The 13610-nt window shown below is 36.5% G+C and overlaps 1 protein-coding gene across 2 annotated transcripts in view; it reads left to right on the forward strand.

Annotated features, from left to right (window-relative positions):
• The first annotated feature begins 224 nt into the window (after positions 1–224).
• The window catches only part of TFG (trafficking from ER to golgi regulator), a 37030-nt gene continuing 23644 nt past the window's right edge, over positions 225–13610 (forward strand). The window contains exons 1-3 of one of the 2 annotated variants that reach the window (XM_079101399.1): positions 225–598; positions 4701–4924; positions 8013–8096. In XM_079101399.1, coding sequence (XP_078957525.1) covers positions 4741–4924; positions 8013–8096 — 268 coding nt within the window. In that variant the 5' untranslated portion in view covers positions 225–598; positions 4701–4740. The remainder of the gene's footprint in view (positions 599–4700; positions 4925–8012; positions 8097–13610) is intronic. The other variant, XM_079101398.1, reaches the window with a different exon arrangement.

Here is a 13610-nt window from a genome sequence, read left to right on the forward strand (position 1 = left end):
TGCCTAGGAGAACTACAATGGTTACAAAGTAACAACAAAAACCACCCAAATTTGGACCCACGCCCACTTTCAGTGGGTCCCAAAACTAGACCAGAACAGCACACTACGCCCCGCCCACGATCGACAGACGGGAAATACACGCTGTCAGGAAAACCGGAAGTTCTCGGTGACGCCCCGCGCATGCGTGCATCGGTCAGCTCGCGCTTCCTACAACGGGTCATCCAGTGAGGAAGCCGGGGCACTTGGGCCGACGCTGCCGGGTCCTCGCCGGCCCCGCGCCCCTCGGCCCCGCGCATGCGTTGTGGGTTGGGCCTCTCGCGCTGAGGCGGGGCGAAAGGACGGATTTTATTTTCTTGCTCCCGCCCCTCTTCTTCCCCCACCTGCCACGTACAAGGCCCGAACTCTCGCTAGGCTTGTTGGGTCTCTGCGATTGGCCGGGGCCCGCGGCAGTCTCCGAGCTAGGTGCGGCGGCCGCGGAGAGCAACCGAGCGGGCCGTGACTACAGCCTCCCAGTGACGCCCAGAGCCGGTTTGCGGCGGTGGCCTCGCATCGGCCCGGTCAGCGGAGACCCACGCAAAGGCGGCGGCCTCGCTAGCTGGTACGGCCGCAGAACCCCGGGGTGCGGCCCCTCTCTCCGAGAAGTCCGGGAGACGCCGAAGCGCTGGAGGGCTTCTCTCGAACCTGCCGGCGCGGGGCGGGCGGCCCCCGGGGGCCGTGGGAGAGGGCTGGAGTGAGGGAGGAGGGCCGACGGCCGACTGGGCCGCGAGGGGGAGGGGAGGCCGCGGAGGGGGAGGGGTGGCGGGGCTGCGGGTCTCGGTGGCTGGGAAGTGGGCGTAGGGTTCTGGGGGCATTTGGGCCAGAAGTGCCCAGTGCGATTCCGTGTGGCTCCAAGGGGTCGGATTGCCGGAGATCGCTGAGAGGGGCTTTGGGAGCCCTGGAGTGGTCGGTGCCCAGCCCGAGGGTCTTGGAAGGGTGAGAAGGGTGGAGAGGCACCTGTGGGAATAATTTGATTGGGGTGACAGAAGAGGAAACTTATTCTTTGTTAGTCCTTAAGCGCCGAATGGAGGCCCAACCTGGTTTTTATAATGATGACAGCTAACTTTTAGGTTTGCTTCTCCGGGTACTTATATATTCCCATTTTGCCTATGATGAAAGTTCGAGAAGGACTTAAAAGTCACAAAGCTAATAGTGCAAATCTTTATCACTTGTTAACATTGCCTCTGGTCAGGCAGCATTTTAGGCCCCTTACATTCTTTTGGAAAAATCAAGGGTTTATTTGCTTTGGGATTTCTTGATGGAAATTTGTGCCCTCAGGAGGTACCTAAAAAACCGCCTCTGAATTAGAGCAGTGGAGGGGTTAGTGAATCCAGTGGTTTGGCCACTGAAGCTAGATTGAAGTGCAAGAGGCAGGCCTTTTATGTGTATGTGGGCATATTAGTTCGTTCCCAGAACTCAAAAAGTGTTCTGATGAGGTATTGGACATTAGTGGTTCGACTCAGTTATGGTAGAGGGGTTGGGGCAGGAATAAGATAGAAGAAAATGCTGTAGAGATCTTACCAGCAGTTCCAGATCATATTGATCTTTACTATGCTAGAGAAAGAGCGCTAGAATTATGCTGTGTATAAATGGCTGGATGGGATTTTCCCTCAGAGAAAAAAATTGCACTCTTGTTAATACTTGTGTATTTGTTCTAAGGTAACTGCAGAAACGGGAACAGCTTTAGGAAAGAAGCATTGGTTCCTGGCTGCAGGGAATTTACAGTCAATAAGAAACACCAAAAGTGAATTTACTGGCAAACATGGCAGATACAGAATATATGTGACTCAGTTTTTTAGGTCCTTGGAACTGAGCATTCCCCACTTCCATTAAAAAAAAAACAAAAAACAAAAAACATACTCTCTAACATATTTGATGTTGAAATTTTCTCTTAATAGTTTGTCTGATGTGGGGAGTCACTTTTTTAGCTACATAAGGCACACTGTGAAGGTCTGACATAAGAATTGACCTGATACAGTTTTCTTCTCCAAACTTTATTAGAACTTTATTTTTCCCCATTTATCTTTTTGTGTAGGGAACAGAAGCAATTCTTTACTTTCTACCCATCAGACATTGTTCTATGTGCTGCCAGGAATAGATAATACCATCACACTGAAGCTAAGTACTGGTCCCTCTACATTATTACTGGTTTACACATCCTGTAGAAATACATTAATTTATTGCATGATCCTCTCAGCCTATCAATGCAAATAAAATTGAATATTTACCATCCTGCTGAAATGGTCATTTACAGAGCTTGGTACATATTAAGTATTCTGTAAATGTTTTCTTAATGCACAGGACAGATTTTGCTACAGGTGAGGAACTGGTTTCATGGAGTTTTTGGTTCATCTTCATGAGAAGTTCATTATGATAAAAAGCTAACCATATTCTTATTTTGTATTAGGACAAGCATGATATCCAGATGGTGGAACCCAGTCTATTTTGTTCTGCACTGACCTTGGAGTGTTATATTTAGTTTTAATGCCCCATTTCATTAAAGATTTATTAATAAAATGTGACTTGGACAGAGGATGGTAAAGGAATCTAGAGGATCCATTTAAGGAATAGATGAAAGGACCAGGAGTTTTATATAAGGGATATTGGGACATTTATATGTAATATTCATGAAACAAATTAGGATTCTTGAACATTTTTTTTTTCCAACTATTTGATGGATTTATGTGTTGGGAGGAATGAATGGTTTTACACATGAACAGAAAGGACAGTAATTGCAGAGAAACATGTTAATGTTAAATAATGAATTTAAGAAGAGGGAAACAAAGCTGCCAATAGTAAAACAGGAGGTTGAAATGTGGAGGTTGTAGGACAACTTAAACAGCCTTGAGAGATTATTTGTTTGGGGCAAGTACAGGAGTTGATGCCAAGAAAATGCTTAGCAATCTTATTTTAACATGTTCAGGAATATCTTGGCCTTGAGAAAAATGAGATATTAACACATTGTTTGCTTCTCAGTATTTTCCTCATGAGTATACAGTAATCACTTATTAGACATACTGACAATATTTTAAATTTAGGGTCATAGTCATTACAGGATAATGATATTGAATAACTTGAAATAACATGAAAATAAAACCTAAGAAATGGGAAAATTATGTAGCAAGCTAGTGTTTAGTGTCTACTTCTCTAATAATGTCTTCTTTCTTAAAGTGTGCAGTCTAATACACTCACTCTGATTAGGGGGTGGGGTGGAATGGAATGGGAAGATAGTGGAATATAGTATAATAGTGTGTAGTTTTGTTGGAAAACTTAGAATGGTATTGCTCATTTGTCCTTTCTCCTCAAATTCCCAAAATAGAGAGAAATTAGAATACTCATGAGACCTTATTTAAAAGAGAAAAAATTGATTTTCTTTTTCACACATGCTTTTCTCTTCAGGATTAACATTAAAAGTTAAGGCCAATATAATTTTGAAGCCAGTATTTATTTTTCCTTATTTAGCATATCTTGAATAATTACTGTGTGCCTAGGTACTCTTTTAGGGTCTGGATATATGCCAAACATATTATTTAGTTCCTACTTTGTAGTAGAAAAGACAATAAAAAAATAATTTTTAATGTCTGAAAGTGGCAATGTGTTGAAAAATAAGGCAGGGAACTAAGAGAGGGGCAGGGGAGCCATTTTTAAATTAGATGGTTAGGGAAGACTTCTGAGGAATAACATTTGATTAGAGATCTGAATCATGAGGGTTATGAAAAGAGTTCAAGGCACGAGTAGCAGGTTGTAAAGAACATAAAGCATTGGTGTAGAAGGGGTGTATGAGGGAAAGAGGTACAAAATGAGATTGAAAACTTGGTCAGGGGCCTGGGTTTGTGGCTCAGTGGTAGAGTGCTTGCCTAGTAAGAGTGAGGCACTGGGTTTGATCCCCAGCACCACATAAATTAAATAAAATAAAGGTATTGTGTTCATCTACAACTAAAATTAAAAAATTAGAAAAAAATTTAAAAAAAAACCTTGGTCAGGAGCCAGAGGCTAGATCATGACTTTGTAGATTCTGCTTTTTAAGATGGAAATCCTTTGGAAGGTTTTGAGCACACCGATGTTAGATTTTATTTCCCAGACTGACTGATCTAAAATGAATCAAATAGATTCAAAATGGGCAAAATGAAAAAGGAGACAGACCAGTTAAGGAGTATTTTGCAATGATTTTAGCCAAAAGATGGTGGTGTCTTAGATCAAACCGAGAGCAATGAAGATACTGAATTGGTTGGATTCCAGAGATATTTTTAAAGGTAGTAGTAGTAAGATTTGTTGGCAGTTTGGCTATAAGGTGTGAAAAAAATGAGGAACTAAGACTTTTTATCTTGAATACTGGAAGGAAGGAGTTGTCACTAACAAATGGGGAAAACTAACTCTATGAAACATGTGAAATGACCAGGAATTTGTTTTTAGAATTGTTGTTAGAAATGTAAATGGTAATGTTAGATATGCAGTTAAATATGTGGGTAAAACAATAGGAGACAAAATAATACAACTTATTATGTATGTAATAAAGTCGTTGCTGGACATTTTAACATGAACATGTTAACAGTGGAATAGTGAATCACTTTTGAAGGCCATAATGTTTTACAGTCTAATAGTATCTCTATTTTCAACTTTTCAGATATGTTCTATTATTTAATCATCAAAATCATTTTTATCAGTCTTTTTCTAGAGTTATATAAGAACATCCTGGAGTCCACCATGAATGGACAGTTGGACCTAAGTGGGAAACTAATTATCAAAGCTCAACTTGGGGAGGATATTCGAAGAATTCCCATTCATAATGAAGATATTACTTATGATGAATTAGTGCTAATGATGCAACGAGTTTTCAGAGGAAAGCTTCTAAGTAATGATGAAGTTACAATAAAGTATAAAGATGAAGGTAAGAGTGTTTTTAAAGCAGTTTTTGAAAATAAGTATTATGTGTTCATTTGCTGTGTTTTTAATTGAACTATTCCCCCCCATGGTATTTGGCCATTTTCTTTTTATTTGAGGGGATGTTTACATAATTAGTGTAATTCTTTTTATAAGTTAAAAGTAGCTAAGTTATTTGTTATTAGAAGGGAGCTGAAAGTGTTAGAACACTTTCATATGCAGTTCTACAAGTTTTTTTCCCCTCTTTCTGGCCAGTTTTTAAAGCCAAATTTCAGCTTGTATTTTCCAAAGTGAAAGATATATCAGTATATATTGAATGGAAAAGAATTTCACGGTTAATTAAGTATGGGAAAACTGGTTTCAACAAAGACAAATGTGTTTATTGCAGAAATTTTCAGGTTGTGTAATATGCTGCTGTACATTGTCATTTTGTAGGACACAGTGTTCTCCAACTGATTTGACCACAAAACTATTTTTATGGAGATGGATTTTACATGAGAAATGTTTCATCAAACATGAAGTAGAATTATAGCAGTAGACTATTTATTTATTTCCTATTCTTTAACCAGCCTTCTTGTTAAAATCACTTAAATTTGTTTTATAGGCGTTTCAGTATTTTTTTTATCACTGAATTCATTTATAATCTTCATCTTGAGCTCAGACTTTGGCTCTGCTAGCTATATCATCCTTTTTGAAATACTCTTATCCCTTACTTTCTCTGACACTGTAATTATTCTGTATTTCTTTTTATCACGAATAGCTGCTGCATTGTGAAGACTGTCTTAAAGTAGTGTGAACTGCTATAATAAAAATTTTAAAATCTGAGTGGTTCAACACTGAAGAAATCATTTAGGAACCCAGACTGACAGAAGCTCTGTTATCTTTTATTTTTAAAAAAGCTTTGTTATTTTTAACACATGGCTACAGGCTCACCTTGGGATTGATATCCAGCAGGCAGATGGAAGAAGATAAGAGTGTGAAGGGATATTACTTGATAGGCTTCAAGGTGATACATAATTTCTGCCCACATTACATTGGCCAGAACCCAGTCACGTGGCTTTGCTGAGATGCAGGTGGAAAATGTTGTCCCTGACCGAGCAGCCACTTTGTACAACTTGCCCTGTGGAAAGGGAGTGTAAAATCAACTGGTAATCAACTAAACTGGCCATCTAGTTACAGGTACAATTCTCCCTTCTTGTGATGTATGATCTAAGAGCACCCAAACTAATTTTTGAGAATTACTCATGCTTAGGAACAATAAAGGAGGAATTTCTTCCTATTTTTTTTTATCTAGTAATCTCATCAACTTAAAATACATAGCTTTCTACCTGTGACTTCCAAATGTGTGCCTTAATTTGATCAGTTATTTTTTTCTTTCTTGACTTCACAAATCAGAATTTTTAAAGATTTTTTTTATTGTAGATGAACCTTTATATATTTATTTATTTATTTATTTTTATGTGTTGCTGAGGTTTGAACTCTATGCCTCACATTTGCTAGGCAAGCGATCTACCACTGATCTACAGCCCCAGTCCCAACAACTCAAAATTTTAATAGTCTTTCCTGACCTTACTGACCTTACTAATTGGCTTTCTTTTACTTCACTATTTTCATTTAAGGTAAGGATCAGCAAGCTTTCCCTATAAAAGATCAGATAATGTAGCTTTGGGGGTCACATAAGGCCTCTGTCTCATCATCACCACCATCTTTTTTTTTTTTTTTTTTTTTTTAACTGCCTCTTAAAAATCTAAAAACCAATCTTGGTTCACAGTCCTGTGAAAACTGGGAGGCTCCATTGGGTCAGATTGTAGATTGCTCATTGTTGAAATTTGTCCTCCTTATTTCTTTTGTCCTCCTTATCTCATTACCAAGTTGTATTTTTTCATAGTGTTTTAAATCTAAATCATTCAGATTTGTGTTTCATAGTCTGTGTTGGGCACTATAGTGGAGGAACTGCTCAAATAAAGATTCTGCTATTAGATATTCTGTTTCTGTTGTGTGATTCAGGAAAGGAAAAAGACAAATGTAGAAAATTTCCTTCTTTTACAGCTATCCTTTATTTTCTTAAAATGTGTTTATGAGTAGAATCACTCAGCTATACATTAGACATCTATGTGATAGGAATTAGGTCTGGTTACAAAGATAATTACAAAAAATTATTACAAAAAATAATTATAATAGTTACAAAAAATAATTATAGAGTGCTCAGTTATAGCTTTTGCCATCTTAGTACAAAATAAAGCAGCCTAGACCATTTTAAAATTGGTGCAGAAGAACATCCCTGGAGTGGGCTCTTGGCCTTCACCAGACAAAACTCCTTCCCACCTAACTGTGTGAAGATGCCCTGCACAAGGCCCCTGATCAATTCCTTGTCTATCCCTGCTTTTCTGTTCTTATTCTCTGTGGGGACCTTTTTTTTTTCTTAGTACTTTGAAAGCTTTTGAAACATGCAGTTGATACGCTAATTATAGTATTCTTTACCTCTGGAATCTGGGGGATTTCACAGTCTTTAGTATGTGCTATTTTTTTGTATATTTAAATATTTTTTGGGGGAAAGTTGACACTTAATTTTATTATCAAAATGGTCAGTGACCTGAAAGACTACTGTCCATTCACTAACACAATTCTGCAAGAACTCTGAGTTATTGTTATATGTGACTTCTGTCCATTTGTGTCAGTATGTTTATATTTAGAATTAAGATTTGATTCTTGGGAATCCTTATTACTTTGATTTTTGAGAAATATATTTAAAGTTTTCAAAATGGAAAGATTTTGACTAAACCAATAATTCACACTATTGCTACCATAAACTGGTGACTAGTAAAATTTAATACATGTAATGCATTAACTCAGCAACATTTTTTCATGAGGATATGGTAAATTCGTTGCTTGTAAGAATAATAAGGGAAGTTGATTTAGTATTTTTTATACAAATACATGTTTCCCAGATGATCCTTTAATGTTTAAGGTTTTTATGAGAGATTCTAATTTTGTTTTGTAATGTACATTTTGAATTTAAATTTTCACATGCCCAACAGTTTACTCCTGTTGCAATCTGAAATTCATGTGTTTTTTTTTTTTTTTTTTAATTCCAGATGGAGATCTTATAACAATTTTTGATAGTTCTGACCTTTCCTTTGCTATTCAGTGTAGTAGGATACTGAAACTGACATTATTTGGTGAGTGGTAAACTTTCTAATACATATAATATTGTATTTTTTATTAAAGGCTTTTTGACTTGTTTTCCTTTTAAAGGGCCAGAATGAAATGACAAGGTATTGGAAAAGAGCTTATATGAATTTTCATTTAAGGAGTGGTTTTAAATTGCTTGAATTTTTCTTATGTTTTAATTCAGTAAGAACAATTTTGAAATATAACTTAGATATCTCTAACAGAATATTAGAGCTTTAATTTAGCCATGTTGGAATTTTGAGTTGTTAGATTGCTTGTGTTTGAGGACGATTCACAGAAAGTCAGTTTATGTTTTACCTTCTACATCTATTTTGTAACTCTAAATAGTAATGTATGCTGTTTACTTACGTGTATCAGATTAAAAATAATTGCAGGATCAAACTTCCTGTGGGTTCTTTAAGAATTTATAATTTTCTGCGTAACAGAGTATGGTTTTACGTATTTTCAGGGCTTAACATATAATATAAGCCTGTTATTTTAGATTTAATTTTTCAAGGATTATTCAAAGACTAAAGATTGTGCTGACAATAATAAATGCAGACTAATTTTAATCTTTGTTTTCTTTTAGATCTTAATAGATTTGCAAGGGGAATACTTAATGGACAAGATAGAAATGGTTGATTAGAGAGTTAAAGTAGGAGCATTATTATTTGAAAAATAGGTGTACACTTTGTTTTTGGATGCTTTATCAGTTAATTTTTCAAATTATGTTACAGTGAACTTTAGTGTTCTATGAGAAATGGGCATGCCTTATTGAATTAAGTTTATCTGTTTCATTTTCATGTAGGAAAAATGAACATGAATCAGATTTTATAATGTTAATAACAAACTATTAAAAATTTTTTAAATAAAAGTTATCTTTTCATGATATCAAATGTGAAATACTTAACCACTATTAGCTAAGTATAAGATAGACTAGATAACTAGAACCCCACCCTGTTAGAAGCACTCACATGGTAGATACAAACTGTACCAAGTATATTTTATTGAAATAGGCAACTTAGCTTGTCCAGGAAAGTAAGGGAAATATCCAGGGACAAAAAAATAAATGGAACTAAAAACCAGGGCCTGAATACCAAAAACTGATTCAACTTGGAATATTCTTGGTGGTAATGGTGAAAGTATTAGTTGGCATAATCTAAGACTTTGTCAATTGGTGTCTCAATAATGTAATCCCTGGGTCCTATACTCCTGGATCTCATATAGCTCCCTCAATGGACTGTATTCTCAGAAATGAATATTATGAAAAATAAATATCTACCTTTATGTAGAAAAGATCAAGGAAGCTTAACATATGCTGGGCTGTCAGGGGTTTGGGAAGTCTCCCTTGAGGATTCATGACCAAGGTTCTTAGGTGGACTGGTTTTAAGTTTAAACTATCTATATAGTTTGGAATCTTTCAGGCCCAGATTATTAAAAAAAAAAAAAAAAAAAAAAAAGGGCAAAAACAAAGGCAGAAATCTTTCTGGACGGGCGTATCGGTCTAAATCACAGAAGTCACAGATTTCTCAGACAGACTTTAGGATTCAAAATTGTAAGGCACATGAACCAGTCCATGTAAGAAAGAAACAGTGGGCATAATATAAAGCAGAATAAGACTTCTAAGCACTTTAGTTAATAGAAGGGATAGTCTATAAAATGTAATAAAACTTACTAAATACATAAAAGAAGGAATAAAAATGTAAGAGCAAGGCACTGTGATAAAAAACAAGTAGATTCCTAAGAACTTAAAGTAACTTTTTAAAAATGAAATGCATTATCTTTGTCATTGAATACTAAGTGCACAGGTTAAACAGCCAGTTAGTCATGGTGAAAAAGAGAACGTGGACCAAAAGGAAGTCCAAAGAAATTATAGAATAAAGCACAAAAACAAATGTGGAGAATATGAAAGAAGTTGAGAATGAGAAAGTGAAGTATATTTCCATTAAGAGTTTTAAAAAGGAGAGAATGGGGGGAGGGGAGTGGAAATATATGAAGAGGTAGTGGCTCTCTTTAGCCACTTTAAGTTTTCAGGATTACATAAAAGATATAAACATTTAGATTAAGTAGGCAAAGTGAGTCCTGAGCAAGATAAGAAAAAAATAAATCCCTACAAGACATTGTTATGAAACTGGAAAATACATAAAACACAGAAATTGGTGTGACTGCGTCACTGTAGTATGCTGATTTTAAGTCCTTTGGGTATAAACTACATCAATGTTCATAGCAGCTCAATTCACAATAGCTAGATTGTGAACCAACCTAGATGCCCTTCATCTGATGAATGGATAAAGAAACTGTGGTATATATACTCAATGGAATATTACCCAGCCATAAAGAAGAATAAAATTATGGCATTTGTTGGCAAATGGATGAAGTTGGAAAATATCATGCTAAGTGAAATAGGCCAAGCCCCAAAAACCAAAGGCTGAATGTTTTCTCTGATAATTGCATGACAGTGTATAATGAGGGGCTGGGGGCGGGGGGAAGAGAAGAATGAAGGAACTTTGGATGGTGTAGAGGAAAATGAGGTGGAAAGGGGTGGAGGACAGAAAGATAGTAGAATGAAACAGACAGTATTACCCTATGTATATGTATGAATACATGAGTGGTGTGAATCTACATTGTGTACAACCATAGAAATGAAAAGTTGTACCCTATTTCTGTACAATGAATCAAAATGCAGTCTGTAAAAATAAAAAAGATATTAATAAAAAAATTTAAAAAAAAAGATGATCTGTACAGACTTAAAAAAAAAAAAAACAAAGAAATTATCTTAAGACTCTTCAAGAATAAGACTAATGAACTACCAAGCATTTAGACTGTTAGGAAACTTTGCTTCATAGTAATAACAGAAATTAGAAGACTTCAGATGGTTAAGAATAACTAGAAAAGTAGCATTCCACAGTCTACTAAACTTCAGGAATGAGGAGAAATAAGAACATTTCAAAAAAAGATAGAATCTACCATTTAGAGGCCATTGTTAAAAGAATTTTTAAAATTAGTTTTCAGTAAGAAGGAAATTGAGTTTGGAAAATGGTGAAAACTGCAAGCAGCATTGATTACAAAAAACAGTAATAGTTTAAGAAATGCAAAAACAATACAAGTGTCACATATGGGCAGGGATGTGGGGGAAAAGATACACTCAAACTTTGCTAGTGGGACAGCAAATTAGTACAACCACTCGTGAAAGCAGTGTGGAGATTCCTCAGAAAACTTGGAATGGAACCACTATTTAACCCAGTTACCCCACTCCTTTGTATACATCTAAAGGACTTAAAATCAGCATACTACAGTGACACAACCACATCAATGTTTAGAGCAGCTCAGTTCACAGTAGCCAAGCTATGGAATCAACCTAGGTACCCATCAACAGATGAATGGCATATAACACACAATGAAATATTACTTAGCCATAAAGAATGAAATTATGGCATTTGCCGGTAAATGGATGAAACTGAAGACTATCATGCTAAGTGAAAATAAGCCAGTCCCCAAAACCAAAGGCCAAATGTTCTCTCTGATATGTGAATGCTAACACACAATGGGGGTGGGGATAGAGGGGAATAGTTCACTGGACAGAGGGGAATGAAGAGAACAGAGGTGGGATGGAAATAGGAAAGACAGTAGAAAGAATTGGACATAACTCTCCTATGTTCATATATGAATACAGAACCAGTGGCACTTCATATCATATACAACCACAAGAATGGGATCCTAATTAGATCCTAATACTCCGTGGATGTATAATATGTTAAAACACACTCCATCATCATGTATATCTAAAAAGAACAAATGAAAAAAAAAAAAGTGGAAAAAGAAATAAATAAAAACATCCTGGCATTTAAAAAAGAAAAAGAAAAGTGGAAGGAAACTCCCAACCATGGTGTCTGCAAGCCGGGAGGAGATACCCCTCAGCTTTAACCCCAGGATGCCCCATGAAGACCCTGGCCTGATCCTTGTTGGGAATCATCATCTTATTCCCTCATCAGGAAAATGGGAATCTTCCAGCCAAATATTCCTCTTATCATGGGCTAACCAAATCCCTGACTCTGGCCAGACTACTGCAAACAGCCACAAGGACACTTTCAGCCTATGGGCTTTAGACCTTGCCCTTCAGCTACAGAGTCTCCTCTTGTTCCTCTACATTCAAACTCTACTCCTCTTTCCAAAGCCAGGGCAAGTCACAGCTTGTCCTTGAGCTTTTCCCCAAAATTTCAGCCTACATTAATCCTTTGCCTTTTATAAATACCATGTTTTGATCTTTTCAGCCAATTTTGTACTTGGATTATAGTCTTTAAAAACTTTTTATTTGTTGCATATTATCTATTCCCCAGTAATACTGATACTATATAGTTCCTTAAGTCTTTGGTGGAATACTTGATTCAATTTTTTTAATGTTAATTGAGATAGATTTTCTATTTCTTAAAACAACATGCTGTACATTAATTTTATCTGGAAATTGTCCAGGTCATCTGCGTTTTCAAATCGAAACAGTTATTTAGAGTATTCATAACAAATGTTAAATTACTTTCTTTGTAGTTATACCTCTTTTCATTTCTAATATTGCTTATGAGGTTTGCCAGTTTTTTTTTCAAGGCTGCTAATCCTGACAATTCTGGTAAGATATAGGTCAGTGTGCTCTAGACAGAGACCACTAGGAACATTCGTACAGTTGAACAAAGTTGGGTTTATTGACATATTGCAGTAAGCGAGAATGACCACCAGGGAAAACAGTAAGGTGTTCCAGAATATGTTAGAACTAATTTTTTGGTAGGGTTTGGGCTTGTGTTATGTGATCTTGGATAAGGTTCTCTAAGTAGGGCTTTGCTCTATATTGATTGCCGTGAGGAAGTGGCCGGGATTCTGTGATTTTCTTACTACATCTAAATGCAAGGAATGAAGCTTACTAAATCTTGTGTAGAAGGTGGGAGGAATGACTTGAGGCTATGGCTGCAATTGGTAAAGCAGTAGCAGTTACTCATATTGGCCAGATTATGGAGTGGTCTTTATTTTTTTTTCATCTTGATCTTTCATGGTCAGGGTGGTCTTATCTAATGTTGATGTTCTTTGAAAATGTTTATGTTCAAGAAGGGAACACCACAGCCTACCTTTGAGTGTCATGCCAGCTTCTAGTAGCACAAGGCCTAGTTTACTGTACCAGGCCAGTTTCTGGCTCTTAGGAGCTGCTTTTTTTTTCTTCTCAGATTGGAGAAAAATCAGTACCCCCCAGTGAAAGCCAATAATAATTGATATAGTTAGAAGATTGTATTGAATTTCTTTGTAATAGGGAGTATGTGAATTATCTATGGATTGTATTCTGGAAACTTACATGGTAGTTTGATATTTGAAACATTTAACACAGAATCTCTCTGAACCTTTATTTCCACATAGGTATCCTTTTTTTTTTTAATGTATTTTTATTGTAAACAAATGGGATACATGTTTCTGTTTGTACATGGAGTAACAGCATACCATTTGCATAACCATACATTTACATAGGGTAATGATGTGTGATTCAT

This window comes from Sciurus vulgaris, assembly GCF_902686455.1.
Source record: "Sciurus vulgaris genome assembly, chromosome: 10".
In the NCBI taxonomy this organism is placed as follows: Eukaryota; Metazoa; Chordata; class Mammalia; order Rodentia; family Sciuridae; genus Sciurus; species Sciurus vulgaris.